The following is a 22,151-nucleotide window of genomic DNA, read 5'->3' on the forward strand; positions in this document are numbered from 1 at the left end:
GCATATGACCACCAATTTTGAGGTTTATTCAGTAATCAGTGTGCTAACTTCATGTGCTGTAATTTTAACACATATGCAGTTTATGTACAGTAATTAACCCCAAACAATACTTAGCATTTATATAGTTCTTTTAATCTTTACAGAGCTTTACAAACGTAATATATTATTAATTTACAATACCCCGTAAGTAACCATGAACTTCCCCCCTTCAAAGTGTTACACAGGCAAGTAGTTACTATCTTCTGAGGACTTAATGTCATTTGGATACCTGAACAAGTACAGCTTTGTAGAAAGGGGAAAATAAAACAACACTGAGGCAGGGGTTCAAATACTCATTGAAAGCAACAGAGTGAGTCAGCATCTGAGCTGGGATTACAACTAAGGAATTTCCAGCTCTTAGTCCTGTGCTCAGATCAAACCGTTTACTAATACAGGACAGTGAAATGTAGCCCTTTTTTGATGTTCCCTGTGGAATTGGCAACTTGTCCAGAACATTAACAAAGCATGAGATCTCTATTAATAAAAAAGGTTGGCTTCCCAAGCACAGTCAAACCATAAGAGAAGGTGGTAACAAGCATAACTTTAATAAATTTAGTAGAAAACAACCAGTGTAGAAATAATTAAACAGAATATTGTACATGAACAGAGAAAATGAGATCACAGAGATGAAATTCTTTCATTGCTTGGTCAAGGATGAATTCAACTTTATGAACATTTGCCTTATCAGCCCTATACTTCATTCATTCATTACAGCAGAGAGGAGGGTTATATGCACACCCTATCTTCAGCAGCATTATACGTCTGACAAAAGTATTCTTTTCAGAGTCAAAACTTCCATGTTAAACCTCAGAGCAATATTTCTTCTGCCACCTATAAAAAAATCTGGCTTAGTCATTTCCCAGTTATAGGAATGCAAAAGGAGTAGAGTGCAGAAAAAATATCTGTATGTCAAGATGTTTTTCTAGGCTTAACTAATTACAATTAAACCATTCTTAAAAGCTGAAATATTAGTCGGGAATAATGAGAAATTTAGAGTTTTTAGACCCTCCATAGGACTAATATATTGCATTTCTGCAATACTCGTTTATGTGCGATATAATCCTGAAAGTTAGGTCACATATCTTTTCTGAGCAGACTCATTATTTACGTTTCAACCATGGTTTGAAAAGCTCCTATCTGAATCTGTTGACTGAACCTTTTAACATGTCTATATTTGTGCTGAGACAAGGTGGATGAGGTAATATCTTTAACTGGACCAGCTTCTGTTGGTGAAAGAGGCTCTGTGTAGCTTGAAAGCTTGTCTCTTTCACCAACAGAAGTTGGTCCAGTAAAAGTTATTACCTCACCCACTTTGTCTCTCTCTAACATCCTGGGATCAACACAGCTACACTATCACTGCAAACTGCATTTGTGCTATCAGATCTAAATCAGAATAGTTTACCATCTAGCCCTAAATGTATACAATTGGCTGGTCAACAAAAACAATGGTAGTGCAAAAGAACTGAATGTAGTGTAGAATCAGAACACACGATTCTTTTTCATTCCACAGACATAGGTCTAACAATTGGCTGAGAAATGCAGAATTAAAATTATAATGCAGATAATTTTAGTTGAGAAAGATTAGGCAGAAAGCACAGTCTTGTTTACTTTAGCAACTATAGTCAGATTTTTATTTTTTTTTTGGTTAAGAAGCAAAACTATCACTTTAGACAAGCACCAATAAAATTATTGATCCTCTCCAAATTGAAAAACTGATATTGGCCTATTTCACCTTGTAGCTTCAATAGTAAAAAGACAAGCTACATGGTGGAGGTAACACCAAGTTCAGATGCAGCAGAAATCATTGACGATGGCCAATGTGAAGGGGTGGCTAGCTGGGATAACACTTCAGATAGCCCATTCCTTCCTCTCAATGCGTCACATTTCTGTGGGATTGAAAGAAGAACTACAGCTAGCTCACTTCCCCCTAAAGAGAGAACAGGATTTATCTGCCTTGGCAGCCTCCTAAATCCCTCCTGTCTGGTTTTACTAACAGGTACCACTTTCCCCCTCAACACATTGATCTACATGTGGAAATAAACTCAAAACAACGTGGCGATAAGAAAATGTTTTTCCACTGCCTGTTTCAGTACTTCAGATCTAAATAAGCCTGGCTACTGTGATTTATTTGGAGGGACTTCAAACCAACACATAGAACAAAGGAATAAGCAAGTCAGTCAACATATAGACAGCTCTGCTGAATGCCAGCCAAAGGTTCTGTTAGGCTGTTGAGCAGCAGCAGTATTAAGCAGCGGAGCAGAACTCGCATGCAATTAAGATTCTGTTTACATGCAAATGTCTTTAGTAATAAACACAGGTAGAGAAATACAGAAAAGATATACATAGTCAAAATATGTAGTCCCCTGCTTAACTAATGGTTGACCAAAACAGCACAAACATTTTTAATAAATATGAAGCAACTGCTTTAGACTCAGGCTTCTTGAGTGCTGCTTTCACTATATAAAGTGAACCCTCCAGAGAGAACAGTAAACCGGGGTCAAGATGAAAGCATGGGTAAAACTAAGGTTAGGATAACTACTAGGATTAGAGAGCTGCCAAATGCTCAGGGAAACGTTATGAGATTAGCATAGTTTCTAACTATGTCTTCTTACTTCTTTAAGAATGACATTTGTAGGACAACAGGATTTTTTTGCTTAGTTGTTTTGCTCCGGTTTCCTCACTTGAAATCAGTCCTGGCTATAACAAATAACTTATGCACAGAGAGGATGAGGACTTCAACTGAGAGCAAGACAATGAGGTGGTGCATCACCAAACTGTAGCAGGCTTGTGGGCTGAGGCTATTTTTGTTCAACATTCAGAGTTTGAACAACAGAATGTATGGGTACATTTTATTTTATTTAAATTTTAAAAAGCAGAAGTAATACACAGAGAGCATTCTTTAGTAAGTCCTGTCACAATGTATAAATAGTTCTGTTGAGAGCACACCAGTTCTGTTGTGTCCTCACACTACCGAGTCAACAAGAAAGTGACACAAAGTAAGTGATGCTTGTGGTACAGTTAAAAGAATATCTAACTAAACAGCAAATGATATAGATCATTGACACTTACACCCTAATCTCCACATTAGAAATTGAATAAACTGTACTAATACAACCCCAGACCTGGGACCCTGTTCTTCCATTCATAGAGGAGTGGATTTAACCGCTTTCAAGCATTTGAATAGGTAAGAATTAATAAGGTATAAACCTGTGTGGCATACCCAGCGATATTATAGGAATACAGAACGGAAAACTTTTGTGTAACTACTGTATCGAGTTCTACAGCTATCACAGCACTTCAGAACCAAAAAAAACAAGCAGTTCATGGCAGAAGATAAAAGTAAAGAAATAAACACAGAGATCTGTGAAAATGTCTCCCATTTTGCTATAGGTATCCATGGAGCGACTAATCACTTCTGCAGGGATTCCTGACAGTAAAAGAGCAGCAGTTAATACCGTAGTTTTCATCTTCTTTTCACTCTAAACATCAAAAAACAAAAACAGTGATTACTAAATTATTTAATCTGTCACAATCCAGTTCTTCTTAAAGCAACACGCCTACCTTTAAGCCAATACTTGAATATTTTTAGCATGTTTATTTGCTTGAATGGTCAGTATAGACAATATACATTTTATCCCCCATGAAGTCTTGTATCCATTCTCTGCAATTGTGCTCTAGGATTCTGAACATTTCTCTCTTATTGTCCTTGCAGCAGATTCATGCTGAGATGGCTCTAATAGTCTCCCAAACCACCGTGGAAAATAGGGAAGTCTGAGTTAGTTTAGCTATGCTGGCAAACCCTCCTAGCACAGACATAGCTTTTAGTGAAAAAAAAGTGCTTTTACTGGTATAGCTTATAACAGTTCCCTATATAAGCTACACTGGCAAAAGCACTTTTTTGCCAGTATAGCTGCATCTACACTAGGACTTTTGCCATTATAAAAATATTAAAGATATTATATCCCTAACTGACATTACTTTACCAGCAAAAGTTTCTGGTGCAGATCTGCTCTAAGCCTGGAGGCTTTCATTTATCTTTTCATTTCACGTCATCCAACTGTTTTCTATTCTCAAACTGCCACTGTGCGCTAATCCTGTGGCAGCAAGTCCAGACAGCAAGAATCAGCTTTAGCAGTAAATGCTACAATGTACTGACTGCTACGGAGGGTACAATCTTCTCTCATCCTTCTACAGACCATGGGTATTACATCTCCCAAAGACTGACAAGGGAAGAGTGGAAGCTCACTTGCTGTGTCATGCTTATTTTGAACTGTAAACTCTTCAGGGCTGGGACTGTCTTCACTTGTATTACTGAGTTAAGATCAATTTGATCACACCGTTCTGAAAATCTGAGATCTCGATCCTCTTCTAATGCCGAAAAATTATTTAGTTTAAAACCTGACCCCACATGTGGACTCCAGCAAGAATAGCTGGGACTGCTACATAATTGTTTTATTCTTTTATCTCAGAGATCCCAGTGAGCAGTTTTGGGAGGGTGCTTTTCTGCCCTGAGGATGATCTCATGTGGGATGCCGCAGGTTTCCACTATGCATAGATTGTAAGGACAGCTAGCAAGGAGATATGGAGTGATTTTTTTTTTATATATATAAAGTATCCTGACAATACCCACTTTGTATTTTCACTTCATCCAATCCATAGTGCAATCAAGCATCTTTTTGTGTCTGATTGAGACTGGGGCATGAGGAGAGCAAGCAAGTTAAAGCTCAAGGGTATAAAAACTGAGGTAATGACCAGCTGGGGCAAGAAGCCAGGAACTATAACCAAGACTAATCAGATTGTTTGTCCCCACTGGTTGTCACACAAGCGTGCAATCTGTAGTCTTGTTATATTAACAGTTGCTTCTGGATAATTCTAACAGTGATGATCAAAACTGCTTTTTTCCATCTTTTTCTGGTTCGGAGAGTGTAACCATCTCTTGATGCAACCCTGCTACTCTAATCAATGCCTTTATCATCTCTAAAATAGATTATGACACTGTGCTCTATTTAGGGCTACATCTTAAATGCATTTGGAAACAACTAGTATAGAATGCAGCAGCTTACTTGCTAAGCAGCTTCTCCCTCCATGAACACACATACACTGCCTATCAGGCTGGTTTCTGGGTCAAGTTCAGGATGTTGGTTTTGACCTAATAAGCCACAAATGGCATTGCACTTCTCTCTCCATGCAATACTGCTTCAGATATCATCAGCACAGGTGATCACACTGGTGCTCCATCAGTTTTCTGCTGATGGAACTGCTGCAGAGCTCTCTCAAGAAGGGCCATGATGACCTTCAAATTCACTCCCTTCTCAGTTGTCTGAAATAGTTTGAATCTGTTGACCATTAGGAGGCCTTGACAATTCCATCTCTTAGAATGGGCAACAGAAAAAGGCTGAGACCGTAAGGTTAAGGTTTTTGTAGGAGCTGAGGTGGGAATGTTTTGTGACTGCTGTTCTTCTGATGGGTGAATTGGCTATTCACTGTGTTACAAGTTGTGGTTTAAGTTATTTGTCAAGGGTCCTAAGATCTAGAACAGATGTCTGTTTGGCATTTTATACTGAAATTCATTTTTGGGACAGCAACATTAAGTTGTGTAAAATTTCAAAATGTTGTGATCTATTACAGTTTAGTATTGCAACTTACTATTTTACAGTATAGGTAAATCAAGCCATTTATGACAGGTTTCAGAGTAACAGCCGTGTTAGTCTGTATTCGCAAAAAGAAAAGGAGTACTTGTGGCACCTTAGAGACTAACCAAGCTTATGCTCAAATAAATTGGTTAGTCTCTAAGGTGCGACAAGCCATTTATGAACATTTAAATACAGAGTCTTATACTCAAGGTATCCCAGTGTTTTTACAAAACGAGAAAAACGGACACTGATAGCGGAATGACCTGGGTAAGCAAATATTAGTCATTATTTACTAAGCAATTAGCTCACACAAGATCAATCATTATATATATTTAAAATGAGGGAAAGGAGTTTGGCCATCTCCTCTCAAAATGTGCCAGGAAAGCTGTACTTTCCACCTTGTTAGCCCAGAGATGGACAGACAGGCCTGTGGTTTAAAGTACTGTATCATTGCAACATATACAATGAAGGATAAATGTTGCCAGCAAACATATTATTTTCAAATTCAAAAAAGTCACATCCTAAAATACTACAGCTAAATAACTGAATTTAGAATAACGGAAACTAGAGCTAAACAAATCTAATGGGTGATCGAGTCCAGGTGGTCTAATCCAGGATGGATCCCCTTAGTACATTGTCTGGTGTTTTCTGCAGATAAGTTTAGAATGACTTCTTGAAAGTTCACTGTTTTCAATTATATACCTACCTAGGAAAGCCCAACCACTCATTTATTCCTATGGTCTATAGTTAGTTAATCTACTATTCCTTTGAAAAGGAACTTTAGAATTTTAAACTATGGATCAAGTATTAATCGATCTTCCTTTACCATATAGGCTGACAAAGACATCAGCTAAGCAGTCACTTCATTGTAATTAACCAGTATAGATATATAAAGCAAGGGATACAGTTTCCTATTGATGAACAGGAAGTTAGGCATGTAAATAAATCCTCACATTTCAAAGTCTTCCACCTTGACTTTTGCCCTACATTTAAACAGTTATTAGTAAGTGAATTCAGTGACCTTGAAAATGAAGGACTAAGGTTCAGTTCACACTGAGGGGAAGAATTCTGTTAGCTCAAACATCTCATGCACATCATCTGTGGATGAAACCACACAACAGTGACCGCAGATAAGTACTGCATGGATGAAAGGTAAATGCTTCATAACACAAAAGAAGAACTAACGTTCTCTCTTGATCAGATACTTCCAATGGTGCTATGACTAAATGTTCACTAGGCACAAGAACAAGACAATAAAACTCATTTTCACTAGAGGGTTTAACAGGATTTGAATGAAGGTCCTGACAATTTAAAGGCTAGTGCATTAATCCACAATAATAGGTGTCTTTCATTTCACAACCTTAAAATGAAAGGGGGCCATATAGATACATCAATTAGTCACTTAATCCTGTTTGTAAAGTACATTCTGTACTAGCTGGGCCCATTCTAAACCATTCTCACAAAAGTTTAAATTAAAAATATTTTAAATTAATCTTTTCTGTGTACTGATCTTACCTTTGGAAAATATTTGGACAGTCCCATATATGCAAGTTGTAGAGTAAGAAATGGAGCAAATATTGACTGTGAAGATTGAAGAGAAAACATGAAAATTAGTTAGACAAACAAGGATAATTGAGGAATCACGTTACCTTATTCTTTCAAGGAAAATGCCATTTATGTGTAATAAAATTTCAGTCACTACACTGCAAAATCATTCATAGAAAATAACCATTTTCATGAACACTGGTGACCTAAATAGATAAATTTAACCACTAAGGAGGAATATCTGCATAATTCCCTTAGGCCCTGACCCTGAAAGGAGATAGACATAGGAGGCCTTACAGAATACCAAAGACTGCTGCCATAGTTACAACATCAGTGCTGTCTAAAGTCAACCTAATTACTCAGAAGATGGTACTTTGTGCTAGCTACATACTTCTAGATGAGATTCCAGCTGAAAACACAGGCAGATGAAGCATTCTGGTGCTAATGTTCTTAGTCCATAGGAGATGAGGTTATATTTTACACTTCTCTCAACTGCTACTTAGTGGCTGCATTACCCAGACAGTGCAGGTTCTGAGATGACTGCCTGCCTCAAGAACGTAATGACTGCTCATGGCTTATATAAGATTGGCCCAAGAGAAAAAGTTCCCTACTCATCTACTCGCTATCTACAGACAAGGGCCATGATGAATTTCATGTTACCTCTAGAAGAGAACTAATGTGGGATTTGCAGCAACAAATATTTTTCTTAACTCACCAAGTACTTGCACACAAAAGCCCTAACTCCTACGGCAAGAAGCGCACATCCCACCAATCTGAAAATGCGAAAAGAATCAAATTCCTCCACTGCATTCCCATTCTCTTGACTAGGCTTCTCATTCATCAGATGGTTTCTTAGCTTCATAGCTTCATCAAATCTTGATAAGTATTGATCTAATCCATGTCGAGGTGTTCTCTGTGAAGCTTCTGATGCCAGATCCCCTCTGCTACGATGCCGGAGCTCACTGGTACCATCATTACCAAGCTCGGGAGTTTTACTGAACAAGTCCTTTTTATCTCCCTTGAGCTCTATAATGCCACTTGTGTGGTCAGATGTTCCTGCCAAATTACAGACAGAATCACCAAGCACAATTCGCTTTGAAACTGCAGGAACAGGGAGGGAGTTCGATATATCTTGCTCATGTTGAAGTTTTGAATCTGTGTGACTTTCATCACCTGAAGAGGAGAAACAAAACATGAAGCATGTAATTCCCACTGAATATTTAGATCAGCCTCTCAGACTGCTGGATTTTGGGCATCAGGTTGATGTATTAAATCACTTCTGTGAAACCACAGCTTTACAATTGATAAACATGTTAAAGCTTTTCTTCACAGAATTTTATAAACAGTAATTAACTAATCTTCCTAAACCCCCTGAGAAGTAAATGAGCGACTATCAGCAGTCCCATTTTACAGACAGAGAAACTGAGGCAGTTGTTAAGTGACTTGTCCTAAACAACAGGAGACCTCTGTGTTAGAGCTAGGACTAGAATTCAGGCGTTCCTGACTCTTGCTTCTATGCTCAGACCATTACACCATGTCTCCTTGTGGAGAACAATAAAGAGCACAGCATGAAGCCAACTTCAGCATCAAGACAAAAATCTGTTATCTTGACAGTGACTTCATCAGATCCATATTTTTATTTTTTTATATATACACTTGCAATGGGCTCTAAGAAGCTCAATGACTCCCCTCTACCACCATACTGACTTCCATGGGTTCATATGACACTTTCTAAAACAAAAAATACACATTAAAACCCAGCAATAAAGAGTTTATAAAAACTGGTCTCAGAGTAACAGCCGTGTTAGTCTGTATTAGCAAAAAGAAAAGGAGTACTTGTGGCACCTTAGAGACTAACCAATTTATTTGAGCATAAGCTCTCGTGAGCTACAGCTCACTTCATCGGATGCATACTGTGGAAAGCGTAGATGATCTTTTTATACACACAAAGCATGAAAAAATGGGTGTTTACCACTACAAAAGGTTCTCTCTCCCCCCACCCCACTCTCCTGCTGGTAATAGCTTATCTAAAGCTATCACCCATTTTTTCGTGCTTTGTGTGTATAAAAAGACCTTCTACACTTTCCATAGTATGCATCCGATGAAGTGAGCTGTAGCTCACGAAAGTTTATGCTCAAATAAATTGGTTAGTCTCTAAGGTGCCACAAGTACTCCTTTTCTTTTTATAAAAACTGTAGCAAATGTACAGACAATTGAAGAATGCAGCCCAAGTGTCAGCACAGGCAGAGCCACAGTTACTCAGCAATGAAAAACCAAGTAAAAGCACTGGGTTTGAGGAGGGATTTGAAGAATGACATCTGGAACACAGGAAGCAAGAGGTTATTTCAAGCAAAGAGAGCAGTGTAAAAAAGGCATAGAATTCAGAGTAAGCGAAGCAGACAGAAGGAGCATTAAGGGCCATATGCAACCTAGAAGGTATGGAAGGAAACAAGCCAAGATGTAGTTCAATTGCAGAGCTGCAGAGTGCTAAATGAGGACAATGACCTTTCAACTGGTGGGGAAAGAGAAAATGCAATAAAAGAATATTCCAGTCATGGGTATTAAACCAGGAAAAACAAACCTTTAAGAGAAGTATTTTTCATAATCAAAACAAACTGACTCATTGTTTATGGCCACTCTTGCATATTAAAATCTGAAAGCTCACTCTTTACTAGTCTTTTAGTCTCTTCCAAAATTCCACTACAAATATGCAATTGGTCATATGTAATCTATTTTTCCAGAAAATTTTGTGACTTCACTCATTGTTGATGAATTACTATAGGAGCTAGCTCAGATCAAGTTAAAAGTGCTTTAAATATTTCCAGACATTGTTTTAGTTAAATTTAAAGATGAAATAAAACAACTGTAACACAGAAAAGTTGGAAAGAAATGTTTAATACCTTCCATACAACTATGAGAGTCATCAAAATGAGAACAAATTTGTGGAGAAATAACATATTGGAGAAAAATGGTAGCATGTCTAGTTATGAGAGCTGGAAACTGGGAGAAAGGACTCCAGGGTTCTGATCTGATCATAAACTGTGACTCTCTGCCTGTGCTGACACTTGGGCAGCATTCTTCAATTGTCTGTACAACATCTGCTACCTTCTTTAATGCCATCTGCAAAACTGTCAAGCAAGGGTTACCCCTTATAAAGGCAGAGGGAATAAAGAATATTGTTAACATGAAAGCCTTACTTACAACTTTACATTTCAAACGCTTTAACTGTTTTTGTTTTTCTATGTCTTTAATAAAATATTTAAAAGATTGAGATGGTGGCTATTATTGTTGGACCATATTAAAGAAGTTCTGTATTAAAAATCACAAATGAGTTTGATTCCCCATACTTTAAATTCCAGGGTTTTACTAATTAAAAGGTCTCTTGGTTTTTGGTACTGTTTCTCTCCCTCTGTGTGTGAAACTTGCAAGCTGCTAATTGTGTTAGCATTTCTAAGAGTCTGTTCTCAAAGCAATTCTTTGTAACAACTACTCCTCACACAGAGAGAGACTCAAAGCAATACTCTAACAGAAACAGCACCCAGAGACTCCCTGACCTTTTGTTGTATTCATCTCGCTTTGTTAATAACTGTGATTAAAATAGAGATAGAGGATGTATGTGGATGGATGCTTGGTGTGGATAATAACTGAATGATCAGGGAGGTGCCAGCCTAAGAATCCAGTGTCCATCGGCTGAAGAAGTGGAAATAACCAGAGGACCCCCAGAGGGCAGACTGGAATCCACCCAACAGCCTCAAGGATGGGAGAACCAAAGAACAAGATAACATCTTGGAGCCGTCAGGAATGTGCTACCTGCTGATTGATTCAGCAACAGCATGATGAAGCAATTCCCATAGACTGGCATAGGAAGAAATTCCTATAAAAATGGACTCTAGAAAGTGAGAACTTTGGGGTCTGATTCTGCAAACCAACTTCCAGGAGCATCAGATGAGCATCTGACAAGGCCCTGCTCCCTCCTCATGTCCAGGCCACCTGGCCAGTGGCTTGGCATGAGCAACTCTAAGGCTGGTAACTGTGATAACAACCTTGCAGAACCTGTGTGTGTGGGTGTGTATGTGTGTGTGAATAAATATAAAACTGAATGGAATGTTATAGCTATAACTAACTGCTTACTATGAAAAGGAAAGTGAGCTGTAGCTCACGAAAGCTTATGCTCAAATAAATTGGTTAGTCTCTAAGGTGCCACAAGTACTCCTTTTCTTTTTGCGAATACAGACTAACACGGCTGCTACTCTGAAACCTGCTTACTATGATTCTTTCTGTATTCACAATAAATGTGGCATTTTGCCTTTTCCCCTTTCATAAGATCCTGCTGGTTTTTATTTTATTGGTATAACATAATGGGAGTAAGCCAGTGATAATTTCACACAAAACCCCAAACACAACATTAAACAGATTAAGTGTGAACAGTGAAGAAGAGATTTATTAGCATTCCTTTGTTGGGCCCGAGGAACCCCCAATCAACACAACAGGACACAATCCTACCTACTCCTAGTACAAGCAGAAAATTCCATTAAAGTCCATGGCAATTCTGTGCATAGAGTTTTTGCAGGATCAGACCCTTCAACTGTAAATTATTTTTTAGGGGGCAGGAGGAGGACACACACACACACACACCTTGTTTTATGTGTCTACAGAGCTATTTAGATCTATGGTACTTTATACATATAATAATAACCCTAATACACTAAAGGGCCCTGAAAAGAAGTTTAATATGATTCCAAATATATGAAACATGGAAGAAAAGAATATGGCCACAAGCAACAAATCTCAATAACACAGTAAGATGGAGTGTGCAGAAGTCACCTGAACTATTTTACTGAGGGCAGACAATGCCGAGGTCAGTGAAAAGACCTCCAGATACCACCCCTCATCCACTGAGGGAAATCACACACGCATTTGTATGCTGCGCCGAGATGTGTTTCTGCACAGCGAAGTGGACTCCTGCAATCTCCGCAGTATTTATGGGTGAGAGTTTGCTAGTATCACGTAGCAGCATGAGCAGAAGAGGAGTGAGGACGTAACTGCCATAGAAAAGCCCCACCACCGAAAGCACAGTCATGCCCCCACCCATCTTGGTGGGGAAGAGTGTTTCCCTGCTCCCGGAGAGGAGGAAGATGCCATCGCTGTTTGTGCCCTGAGCCTCTCGCCTTGCCTAGAAGCAAGGTAACAAAAGCATAGCCGCTGCTCCAGCCTGGGGAGGAGACGAGCGGGGGTGTCATATACCCCCAAAGCTATGGGGCCAGCCACAGCCTCCAACCTATGCTGGCCCTATCTCCCCTGCCCCCTTTTAAATGGCAGGAGTATCCCCAGCAATCTCCAGCCCCCAGCCTGGCCCCCTTCGATGGCGGGGGGGGGTCCCGCCAGCAACCTCTTCCTCTTGCCTGCCCCCAGCCCCTTCCTCGAGGTCTTCATGGAGGCCACAGCCCCTGACCGCTGGCCTCCCGTCGGGCGAGGGCTGAGCGACACCCGGCCTCACCTTCGCCCCCCAATGCCTCCCCGCCTCTTACCCTTCACCCCGCCCGGCCGGTGGAAGCCCATGATTCGGTTGATCCTCTCCTCCGAATTCATCAGCAGCTTCCTCCGCCGGAGCTCGGCCCGGCGCTGCGACACGGAGAGCACTGCGGGGGCCCCCATGGGGCCAGGAGCCGACCTGGCCCCGCCACCATCCACCACGGCCAGCGCCTCCGGCTCCATCCGCAGCAGACACAGCACAAGCGTCTCCGCCCCCTCACAAAACAATGAGGCCTGCCTGGCCTCTCCACCTCCCTCAGGCCCAGTGCGCAGGCGTAACCCCCGCCGCCATGCTAGAACCGCCTCCAACTGCTGAAGCAAGAAGTGCCATCTTGGATGAGGGCAGAGGCCAAAGGAACTGGGAGCGACACCCCGTCGGTCGGCCTCGCCAACTGCGCGCCTTTCCTGACCTGATGCCCACAGTAAAGATGGCGGCCCCGGCCTCGCGATGACCACACACAGAAAGAGCGTGAGGGGAGGCGTGTCACAGCAGCTCTCCCCATCGATGGAGCGGGAGGGAGCGGTGACGCTGCCTGGGTGCACCACGCCGCTGAGGGGCGGGCCCGCGGTGGTTAGAGTCAGAGCAGCCACCTGCCTGCCGCGGAGCACAGCAGAGGCGCAGGCACCGCGAACGCCCCCCACCCGCCGGCAGGGGGAAGACAGGCCCCTTGCGCCCGGCTCGCCGGTCCAACCGCCCGAGCGCGCGCCGGGCCTGCTCCAGCGCTTCGCCTGGCGCGGCGCGGCCAGCAAGAGGGTGAAGTCAGAGCTGCCTGGCGTTGGCGCCTGTCCAGGGGCTCCCAGGGTTGTCGCGCGGCTGAGGTGTCTGCCCCGCCCGGGGGCTCAGCCCACGCTGCCCGTGGCTCCAGGGCCGTGATTCTCAAACTTTGGTACTGGTGACCCCTTTCACATCGCAAAGCTCTGAGTGCGACCCCCCTCAGAAACGATCGACACTTTTTAACATATGTAACACCATTAGAAATGCTGGAGGCAAAGCGGGGTTTAGGGTGGAAGCTGGCAGCTCGTGACCCCCGCCCCCCCCCTCACATAACCACCTCACAACCCCCTGAGGGGACCCAACCCCCAGTTTGAGAACCCCCTGCTCTAGGGGCTAAGGTCAGCGTGACAGGCCAGTTTGTGGGCCCGAGAGGTGGCAACCCTAGCGCTCCCCCGATCAGACACAAGGCACCTAGCTGTGCTCAGTGCCTCTCCTCCACACACACACACACACACACACACACACACAGAGCTAGCGGTGACTGGTCTCCTCCACACACACACACACACACACACAGCTAGCGGTGACTGGTCCCCGCTTCCCCTCACCAGACACAGGGTAGCGCTCTCATCTGAACACCAACAGTTCTCTACAGAAAGGATCTCACACACATACACACTCACCCCCATGCTTAATGGTTGAGGCTCTGGCAGCAATAGCGTGTGACTGTCACTATGAGGACAAGTACAGAATTGACTTGCACAGGGGAAATCCTCAGATTGTTACCAAAATCAACAGTCAATCCTTCCCAAATCTGCCACTCTGTGTGCTTGCCTCTGTACTTCAGGGTGTGGAATAATTACTGCCCAGGGACTGGAAAATGACTGAAAAAAGTCTCTAATAGCTTTCTTCTGTTAATACCCCTCTGACTATATTCTCAGCATCCAACCATAAAGGGCTGGTTGTAGCCCAGGGACCTTTGTGTAGGAGTAGAGGTACTAAATGGCAAAATACCAATTTAGGTAATTCCACCTGGTTTAATTTTCTCTAGATTCAGCTGGGACAAGCATTTGTTTTGACTTACTACCCTAAACTCTTGCTCAGGGCTATGGTTGAACAACTGCTGTTTCATGGATATATTATCAGTTGTTTAGCCCATGAAGCACTTTTAGATCCTTTGGCAGTAAAAGTAAGCTACTATTTTACAGTGTTCCAAACAATGTATTTTTAAAGGAATATTAAACTTAAATGAATAAGTATTGCATTACCAGAGTTTGCATCTGAGACATTTCAATTTAACTTGTGTGGTTGAGACTTCATAAGGAAGTATAGTTCTCCAAAGGGTTCATTTCTAACTTCATCACCCAGCAGAAACATTTGCAGCCCACTAAAACATGACTATGCGAATCTTACATCTGACTTTAGGATGCACATTCAGAGAGGAAAATCTATTTATAGCAATAGTGTAAAGATGGCACACAAAGAAAAACGGTCTTCTACATACTTGTGCATAGATATTCAGAACACAGCAGGCTACGTGCAGTCTTAAAGCAAATGACCTTGATAAGTATCTTAGGTATTTCTGGCCAGAAAAACATCCAGAGTTAGAATAAGGGGGCTGCTGGAAATTAAATGTTGATTGTACAAAATCCTAAACCTGCAGAATTTAGTGTTCTGAACAGCATTGCTCCTGGATGTTTGTATTTACAGTTAGCAACACACCACTGTTCTCTTTACAGACCCATGAGGTATTTAAGACTTGATAAAGCTTTGCCATTCCCTATATAAGATATTGTACTCAGCTGATTTCTCTTAGTGAGCCAAACACAAATTCATAACAAGTTACTTTGCTTCCATGCAATTTTAATGCCAACATAGAAAGCAAAGGATATTATATATTGGCCTAGATTCATTAGAGTGCAATGGTAGTTTCTACAGCCTACAACTCCCTAGCTGTAAAAGCAACTAAACATTCCTGGAACTCTATACTAATATTTAATTTGAAAGTATTAGGTCAAGTTTAATCAAACACTTTCTGCAGAAATCCAATTACTGCCCCATGTTCCAGACAAATTTAGCCCAGTGAAATGCCTCAATTAGCTCATTGCTATTCCTATTTTTGGGTCAAGTTTTCTATGAATAGCAGCTATGGCTATTGATAATTATCTATTAATGTACTTACCCATTGTACCTTCATATTCAGAAATGAGTTTTTCCCTAAGTACCCCCGTGGAAAGGAGAATGAGGTGCTGTTCATTAGACAGATGGCAAAATGAACTTTTAAAATATGTAGTAAAATCTAGTCTGGTAAACTATTGTATAGCCAAGTGTCCCAAAGTATATTGCAAGGGAGTGAGTTTGCATACAGACACTGCACTGCTGGTGTTCATAGAGACAGACAATCTCAAAAGGCTGAATACTTAGAGGAGAAAAATGCTGACAAAAATTGCAGAGTTACAGCTCTTCTCAAAGTGCCCTGGGATCTTTAGTTCCATCACAGATGTTCAGTATCTCCTTTGAAAGACTGTATCTTATGGCTGTGGCAATTTCCCATGTATCCAAAAAGCAGTGGGAACATTAAATATGATGAAGTCCCAGGAAAGGGCTTAAAATCCACCCTACTTTTAACCCCAAAGCAAGAGTGCTAACTTGACCATAGTATTTACACAGGACTCTTTTCCTAGTTCAAAACTCACACAAGTAACACACATACACATGGTGATGGGCCTGAAAACTCATGCTGCTAACTCACTAGAGGTGGGCCTGAGTTGCAAACCTCACTCCCAACTCCCCAGAACTTTAGGAAAATTCACATCTAAATTTCACAGTGCAGTCCCATCTCTAGTAAATACCTAGCTGAAATACTGTTTTAAACTCATGTTAATGCTCAAGAAGATGAGACTCTTTCCTTCAGCTAATGCCCTCGTCTGATATTAAAAGAGATCCATGTGCTGCTAAAGGTTTAATGAAGCAGATAGGAATAAAATACAGGTCCTGACCATTCTGGAACATAGCAATTCCCGTACCAGATCAACCATCTATTTAGTCCAGTATCATCTCTCAGACAGTGACCAGTACCAGATGCTTCAGAGGAAGATGTAGTAGATTATGGAATAGACCACCATATAGGCAACGTTTTTTCCTACTCCTTTGTCAGTTGTAATTATTTCTTTTTGTTACTTTTAAATCTGTTGCCTTCATAGTTGCCTTTCTTGTATGATGAGACAGGAGGATCAGTAGTGTCCCATTTACCTTCTTCTCTACTACCCAAGAAAGTTGTGTATGTTCTATTTGTGCTATTTTTTTCTCAATAACCTGACCACATTTGAATACAACATTCCAGGTGAGAATACCATTGATTATATAATGGCTTATTTTCAGTGTTACTTTCTACCCTATTCTCTATACATCCTAAAAGTGGAAACAGCTGCTCAATCCACAGTGAATTGAGTTGTCCAAGACAACCAACTGTTCTTTCAGAATGGTTATAAGTAATTAAGAACTCAGCTGTGTGTATGAGTAGTTCAATTTATCCCTTCCTATGTATGTTACCTTTGCATTTGTCAATACTTACGTTTTTCTGCCATCATGCTGCACACTGGAGATGGAGCTACTAATTAGGTCCCAAAAACACTTGACTGTCACTGTAGATTTTTCTCTTAGAGTAAAGCACCCAAATGCCTGGGTGCAAAAGCCAGTATATCTGATTTTTCCTTGTTTAAAGTTTATTATAAATACTGTGCAGTAACAGAGAGTGGAATTTTGCCAATAATTGCAGTTACATAGCAGAAATGCTTCCATTTTTTCCTCCTGAAATATGAAGTCCCCCAATCTTTGTACCATTTACAAAGTGACAATTTTAGCAAGTTACAATTTTTTCCTTTAGCAATGCAATTACCGTTACTGAAGTTACTAATGCAACCAATGGAAAAAAAATGTCACCCAGTGATTGATCAAATATGGAATCCCACTTCTGTTTATTAATTAAAGGACTGATGGACTTCTGTGAGCACTTTCAATTAGTTTTATTGAGTAGCCAAATCTTTTAAATTAGCACAGATAAAATAAGCATTTGCATGTGTTACAAATGACTTTTTACAGGAATAAAACAGTGAAAATTACAAACTGTAAAAAGGAGGACAAGTAAATCCTGTCTCAGATTCAGAAGGGGCAAGATTTATAACTTCATGCTGAAGATCTGTGTCTGAGTTTCAGAAAACAAGGATTTAATATTACAATATTATACACTACTTTACAAAATTAAATTTATAAGGATTACATCCATAATAGTGAACAAAAGCTTAAAATCACATTTGATGGTCCCTTATATAACAGCCATTCTACATCTTTGATTATAAATTGTTAAGAAATTAACTCTGAATAAAAGAAATGTAAATCTTATTCTAGTTATTGCAAAATAGTCTGTTTAGACTGAGACTCAAATATATTAAATTATAAAAGATAATGTATACAAATTAAAATGGATGGTACTGATGTTGACAGAATTAACATTAATGTATCAAACAAATAGTTAAACCTCAGAAACTAGAAAAATAGAGTACATGTGCTGTGGTGGGGTTGTCACACTAAGATAGAACAACCAGGACCACCCTTCCCTGTTTAAGATCTTAAAACAAACAAGTTATTCTTGACGTTTGTAATATACAGTGAGAAGTGTGGCAAAGGCAGTTTACACACTGGTGTGTTCTGCAATGATGTAAGAGTCATACGAATTGAAGCAGCAGGTTTTGTCCCCCACTGCATGGAATTGAAACTACACATTCAATATTGCAGAATATTTCTTAAATACAATATGGACATTCCAAAAGCATTCTACTTCAGATGGGTTCATTTGCTCGCTCGTTCATAAGTTTCACAGAGAAAAATATTAGGGATCCTAACTTGAAATGTTGTTAGTTACTATATTGGCATGTAGACTGACATTCATAGCTGTTATCCTGGTTTACATAAAGCAAATGACGCTCTCTCTGAAACAGACACTATCTTTAAAAATGTAACTTTATGAAATATAATGACAAAGTATGTGGTGATAGTAAGAAAAAACAAAGACTTTGGGTCTGTTGTGAGATGCATGGATAATTTCCAACATCCTAGTCGGTACATTTTATCATCATGTGCCTAGAGTGAGTTACCACTTAATAAAACTGTGGTTGTCTGAATGACTGATTCTCATTTAAGAAATAAAATTTAGGATCTAAATGTGAGTGAAGCTAGAAATAAAGTAATTTAGTAAATTTTAAAACAATTTTCCCCTATATACTTACTATATTTTTTGAAAATAATGCACAATCTTATAAAAAAACTTTTGGGAAATACATTTCCACTAGTCATGTAGACACAGCAGGCAGGGTGTTTAAATCACCTTTGGAAGAAGTAAATCTGTTCCAAAATGCTCTTTTGAAAACATCACAAATCAGCACAGAATGATAGTGGCTCTTTTGTGCTCAAATTTCACAAGATGTTTCTATGAAGAAACAGCTGCTTCTCCCCTGCATTGAGGTAACTCCTTTCAGTCAATTATACTGTAACTGGAGCAGAAGCAGACGAATGGCTGCAGAAACCATGATCCTACCAGATCCTGTTAAATCCGCTTTGCAAAACCTTCACAAGTTTACTAGCCTAGGCACAATATCTACTTTCCTACACCTTTTACTCATCAATTAAAAGTTACTTGACCCCAACAGGGAGATTTTTGCAAGTCTGCTGTAAGTGTATGAGCATTAATATGAACGAAAAGCAAAATAAAGTAGAAAACATTTTTTCCACGGGCATATAAGGGGCAGCAATCAACTAGCAACATGAAGAGAAACAGCCTGTCATCGACAGATTGCTCCCCAACCGATATACTTTAATTCTCATGTACTTTACACATCTTACATTTAAGAATACCAGCTTTCTGTAAATCCAATTTCCATGTTTCATTCGTAGCACTTGCAGGTCTGTCAGTTAAATTAAAACATGTATATTGTGTGGACACATGGCCCTGGAATTAGGCTTGTTATAAAGCTTCAATCAAAAAGATTTGTGAGAACTTTAAATATATTCACTGAACTATAAAACACTTCCTACCAATATGTTTTTCCATTTATTTCAAGAGCAAAATTATTACTTCTGCTTGAATTCAGTTTTAGATGTCAAACAAAATATTCAGTACTGTCTCTAAAATATATTGATAAATTAAGGTTGAAATGCTACCACAGCCTCATTTCACAAAACATGTTATGGGCCTAACATTTAGAGCAGAAATCTATCTAATGTAACACACAAAGGATCAGGTGGTTTTATGCTTTGCCTTCTTTTCCCCATTCCTGCCATTTAATGAACTATCAAGACAAGACCAAACTCATTATTTTTAACTACAAACACAAGGCTCAGTGTCAGTCTTAGCCCATTTTTGCTGCCAGATCACTTGATTACAGTTTTCAGTTTACACAGTATGCTTTGCCAACTTTGCCTTTCAGGTACAAGAACATTGATGCATTTGAAAGCTTTTTAACAAATTACTTCAGACTATCTCAATCCAGCCAGGCCAGTTTAAGCTACCTTTAGACCTATCCAACATAACCATTTCTAGAACATTACATCCTAAAATTTTCATAATTTTTTTTTCAAAAATTTGTTCATTTCACAATGAATTGTTTAATTGCTACTTTAAGTGTACCAGAGAGCTCTCTTTTTTAAAATAAATTTTCAATCTTTAATCAGTGGATATACTGTATCATAGAGACAATATAATTTCCCTGCAACTCAATCATATTGAGGTTTTAAATCTAGCAGCAAAAAAAAGAAAAGAAAACAAAAAAACCCGCAAAACTAAAAGTTACAGAAATATACATTTTGAACAAAACTCCATTTTACAAAATGTATTTCACTCCTTCAATATGCCTTTGCAAATGTACTTCATGCTGCAACTGCTTACAGTAAAAGCATAATTTGCAGCAAATTAAAGATCCCCAACCTCTTCAAATATATTTTGATTTTTAAACGTACAATATTATGTAGTTGCACAAATGATCCTCAGTTGCGGTCCTTTATTTGCTTTATTTTGTTGAAATCACAGTGAGAACTTCTCATCAACTGCACCAGGCCACAAACTTAACAAAAGATATTACAAGCACAAGTGTTCTTTACTGCAGAAATTTTCGCTAAGCAAGCGAGCCATACAACCCAGTGGTTCATTTATTCACTTGCTGCTGTATATGCAGGAGGAACTCATAGTATGATAAGGCAGATTCTGTTCTGTCTTCTATCATATTCTGTAGGAAACTTGATTTCAGTGGACTTTCATCCCTTGGAAATAGAAATAAAATGACGGAGTGAAATGAAACATTCACGAATCTCTACAGTACTGTATTTTTAAAGTTATAGGCTGAACTAACTATTTTGAAAGCTCTTTAAGTGGTGAAGTGTAAATGAACGGCCAGTACTGTAGGCCTCACAATCGTTCATTACACAATATTGCTGGATAACGTTCACATTTAATTCACTAAAATGTCTGATGTTAAACACAGGCAACCTGGTTACATTTATAACGTAAGAGCCCCTCAATACCAACTGGCAGAGGGCCAACTCTTCTGTAAAGTCCCATCAAGTCTGACACTTTATACATTATCATCATAGTATTTATATGTAAAGAGTGTTATGTGTAGTATCAAATGAGAGCTGGTGACATGGTGGTCAATCTCGCTGTGATGTTTGTACAGATGGTGTGTAGAGCATCATGTGCGCTGGAAATATGATCCTAAAATGTTTTGGGGGCAGACTTGATAAACAAGTTGTCCCAGACAAAGGAAGAGGAAGTTACTTGCCTGTAACTGGAGGTTCTTTGAGATGGGTGGTCCCTATCTGTATTGTACGTGAGTAGACAGGCGTGCCATGCACCTGAATCCTGAAGTGTTTCTTAGCAGTGTCCACTGACCAGCACGTGTGTGGTGCATCCCCTCATTACCCAGCCGAAGGTATAATATTTAGTGCCTCTCCAGTCTCCCTCTTACTGTCTTGGAATGTAGTCCAAAGCAGAGGGGATAAAGGGCAGGTACTGGAAGACAGATAGGGACCACATATCTTGAAGAAGCTTCAGTTACAGGCAAGTAACCTCTCCTTCTTTAAGTGATGGTCCCTATATGTATTCAACACATGGGTAACTTGACAGCAGTGAGCAGTGCAGAGGTGGGTGTGAGGATGCCAATGTTAGCACGGTCTGCAGTACAGCCTAGCCTACTGCCGCTTGTGCAATAGTGTATTGCGTTATGAACGTGTGGACAGAGTGCCAGATGGCTGCACAACTTAGGTCTTGCTAGGACACATCCGCCAGTGAAGCTGATGTGGTAGGTTGCGCTCATGTAGAGTGAGCTGTGACTCCATCAGGCAGGGGTACGCCAGATTGTTTGTAACATTCACAGATGCTCTGAGACCCATTTGGAGATTGGTTTGGAGAGGAGGGCTTGACCCTTGGACTGTTCAGCAATGTGCAAAAGGATTGAGTACTGTGAAGATAGAAAACCAGTGCATAGCAGACATGGAGGGATTGTAGGACCCTGTTAGTGAGGGAGGTGTGCGGTTTGGGGCAGAAAACAAATAGGTGGATGCACTGGTTTAGGTAGAATTCTGACAGTGCCTTTGGGAGGAGTTTAGGGTGGAGCCATAGAGACACCTTGTTCTTGTGG

At 40.2% G+C, this 22,151-nt stretch overlaps 2 protein-coding genes across 6 annotated transcripts in view; both read right to left on the minus strand.

The window, feature by feature from the left end:
• Window positions 1-560: 560 nt before the first annotated feature.
• Window positions 561-13,080, minus strand: CAMLG (calcium modulating ligand). Its single transcript, XM_073355536.2, has 4 exons — window positions 12,746-13,080; window positions 7,933-8,390; window positions 7,188-7,253; window positions 561-3,518 (listed from the first exon to the last, which is right to left on the minus strand). Exons 1-4 carry the CDS (start codon window positions 12,930-12,932, stop codon window positions 3,327-3,329), a joined length of 903 nt encoding a protein of 300 aa, XP_073211637.2. The 5' UTR covers window positions 12,933-13,080; the 3' UTR covers window positions 561-3,326.
• A 4,394-nt stretch (window positions 13,081-17,474) lies between these two features.
• Window positions 17,475-22,151, minus strand: part of SEC24A (SEC24 homolog A, COPII component) — a 51,885-nt gene continuing 47,208 nt past the window's right edge. For all 5 annotated transcript variants that reach the window (XM_073355539.2, XM_073355538.2, XM_073355542.2 and 2 more), the window contains one exon: window positions 17,475-20,775. In XM_073355539.2, coding sequence (XP_073211640.1) covers window positions 20,661-20,775 — 115 coding nt within the window. In that variant the 3' untranslated portion in view covers window positions 17,475-20,660. The remainder of the gene's footprint in view (window positions 20,776-22,151) is intronic.

Source organism: Lepidochelys kempii, chromosome 8, assembly GCF_965140285.1.
Source record: "Lepidochelys kempii isolate rLepKem1 chromosome 8, rLepKem1.hap1, whole genome shotgun sequence".
NCBI lineage: Eukaryota > Metazoa > Chordata > Testudines > Cheloniidae > Lepidochelys > Lepidochelys kempii.

Bases quoted from the DNA above. Each gene is read 5' to 3' on its own strand.
- CAMLG (XM_073355536.2), bottom strand. From the start codon at position 12,932: ATGGAGCCGGAGGCGCTGGCCGTGGTGGATGGTGGCGGGGCCAGGTCG. The intron at 8,391-12,745 runs GTAAGAGGCGGG...TCTCCTCTTCAG, and splicing joins CCGGCCGGGCGGGGTGAAGG to GTGATGAAAGTCACACAGAT. The intron at 7,254-7,932 runs GTGAGTTAAGAA...CAATCTTCACAG, and splicing joins CTTTTGTGTGCAAGTACTTG to TCAATATTTGCTCCATTTCT.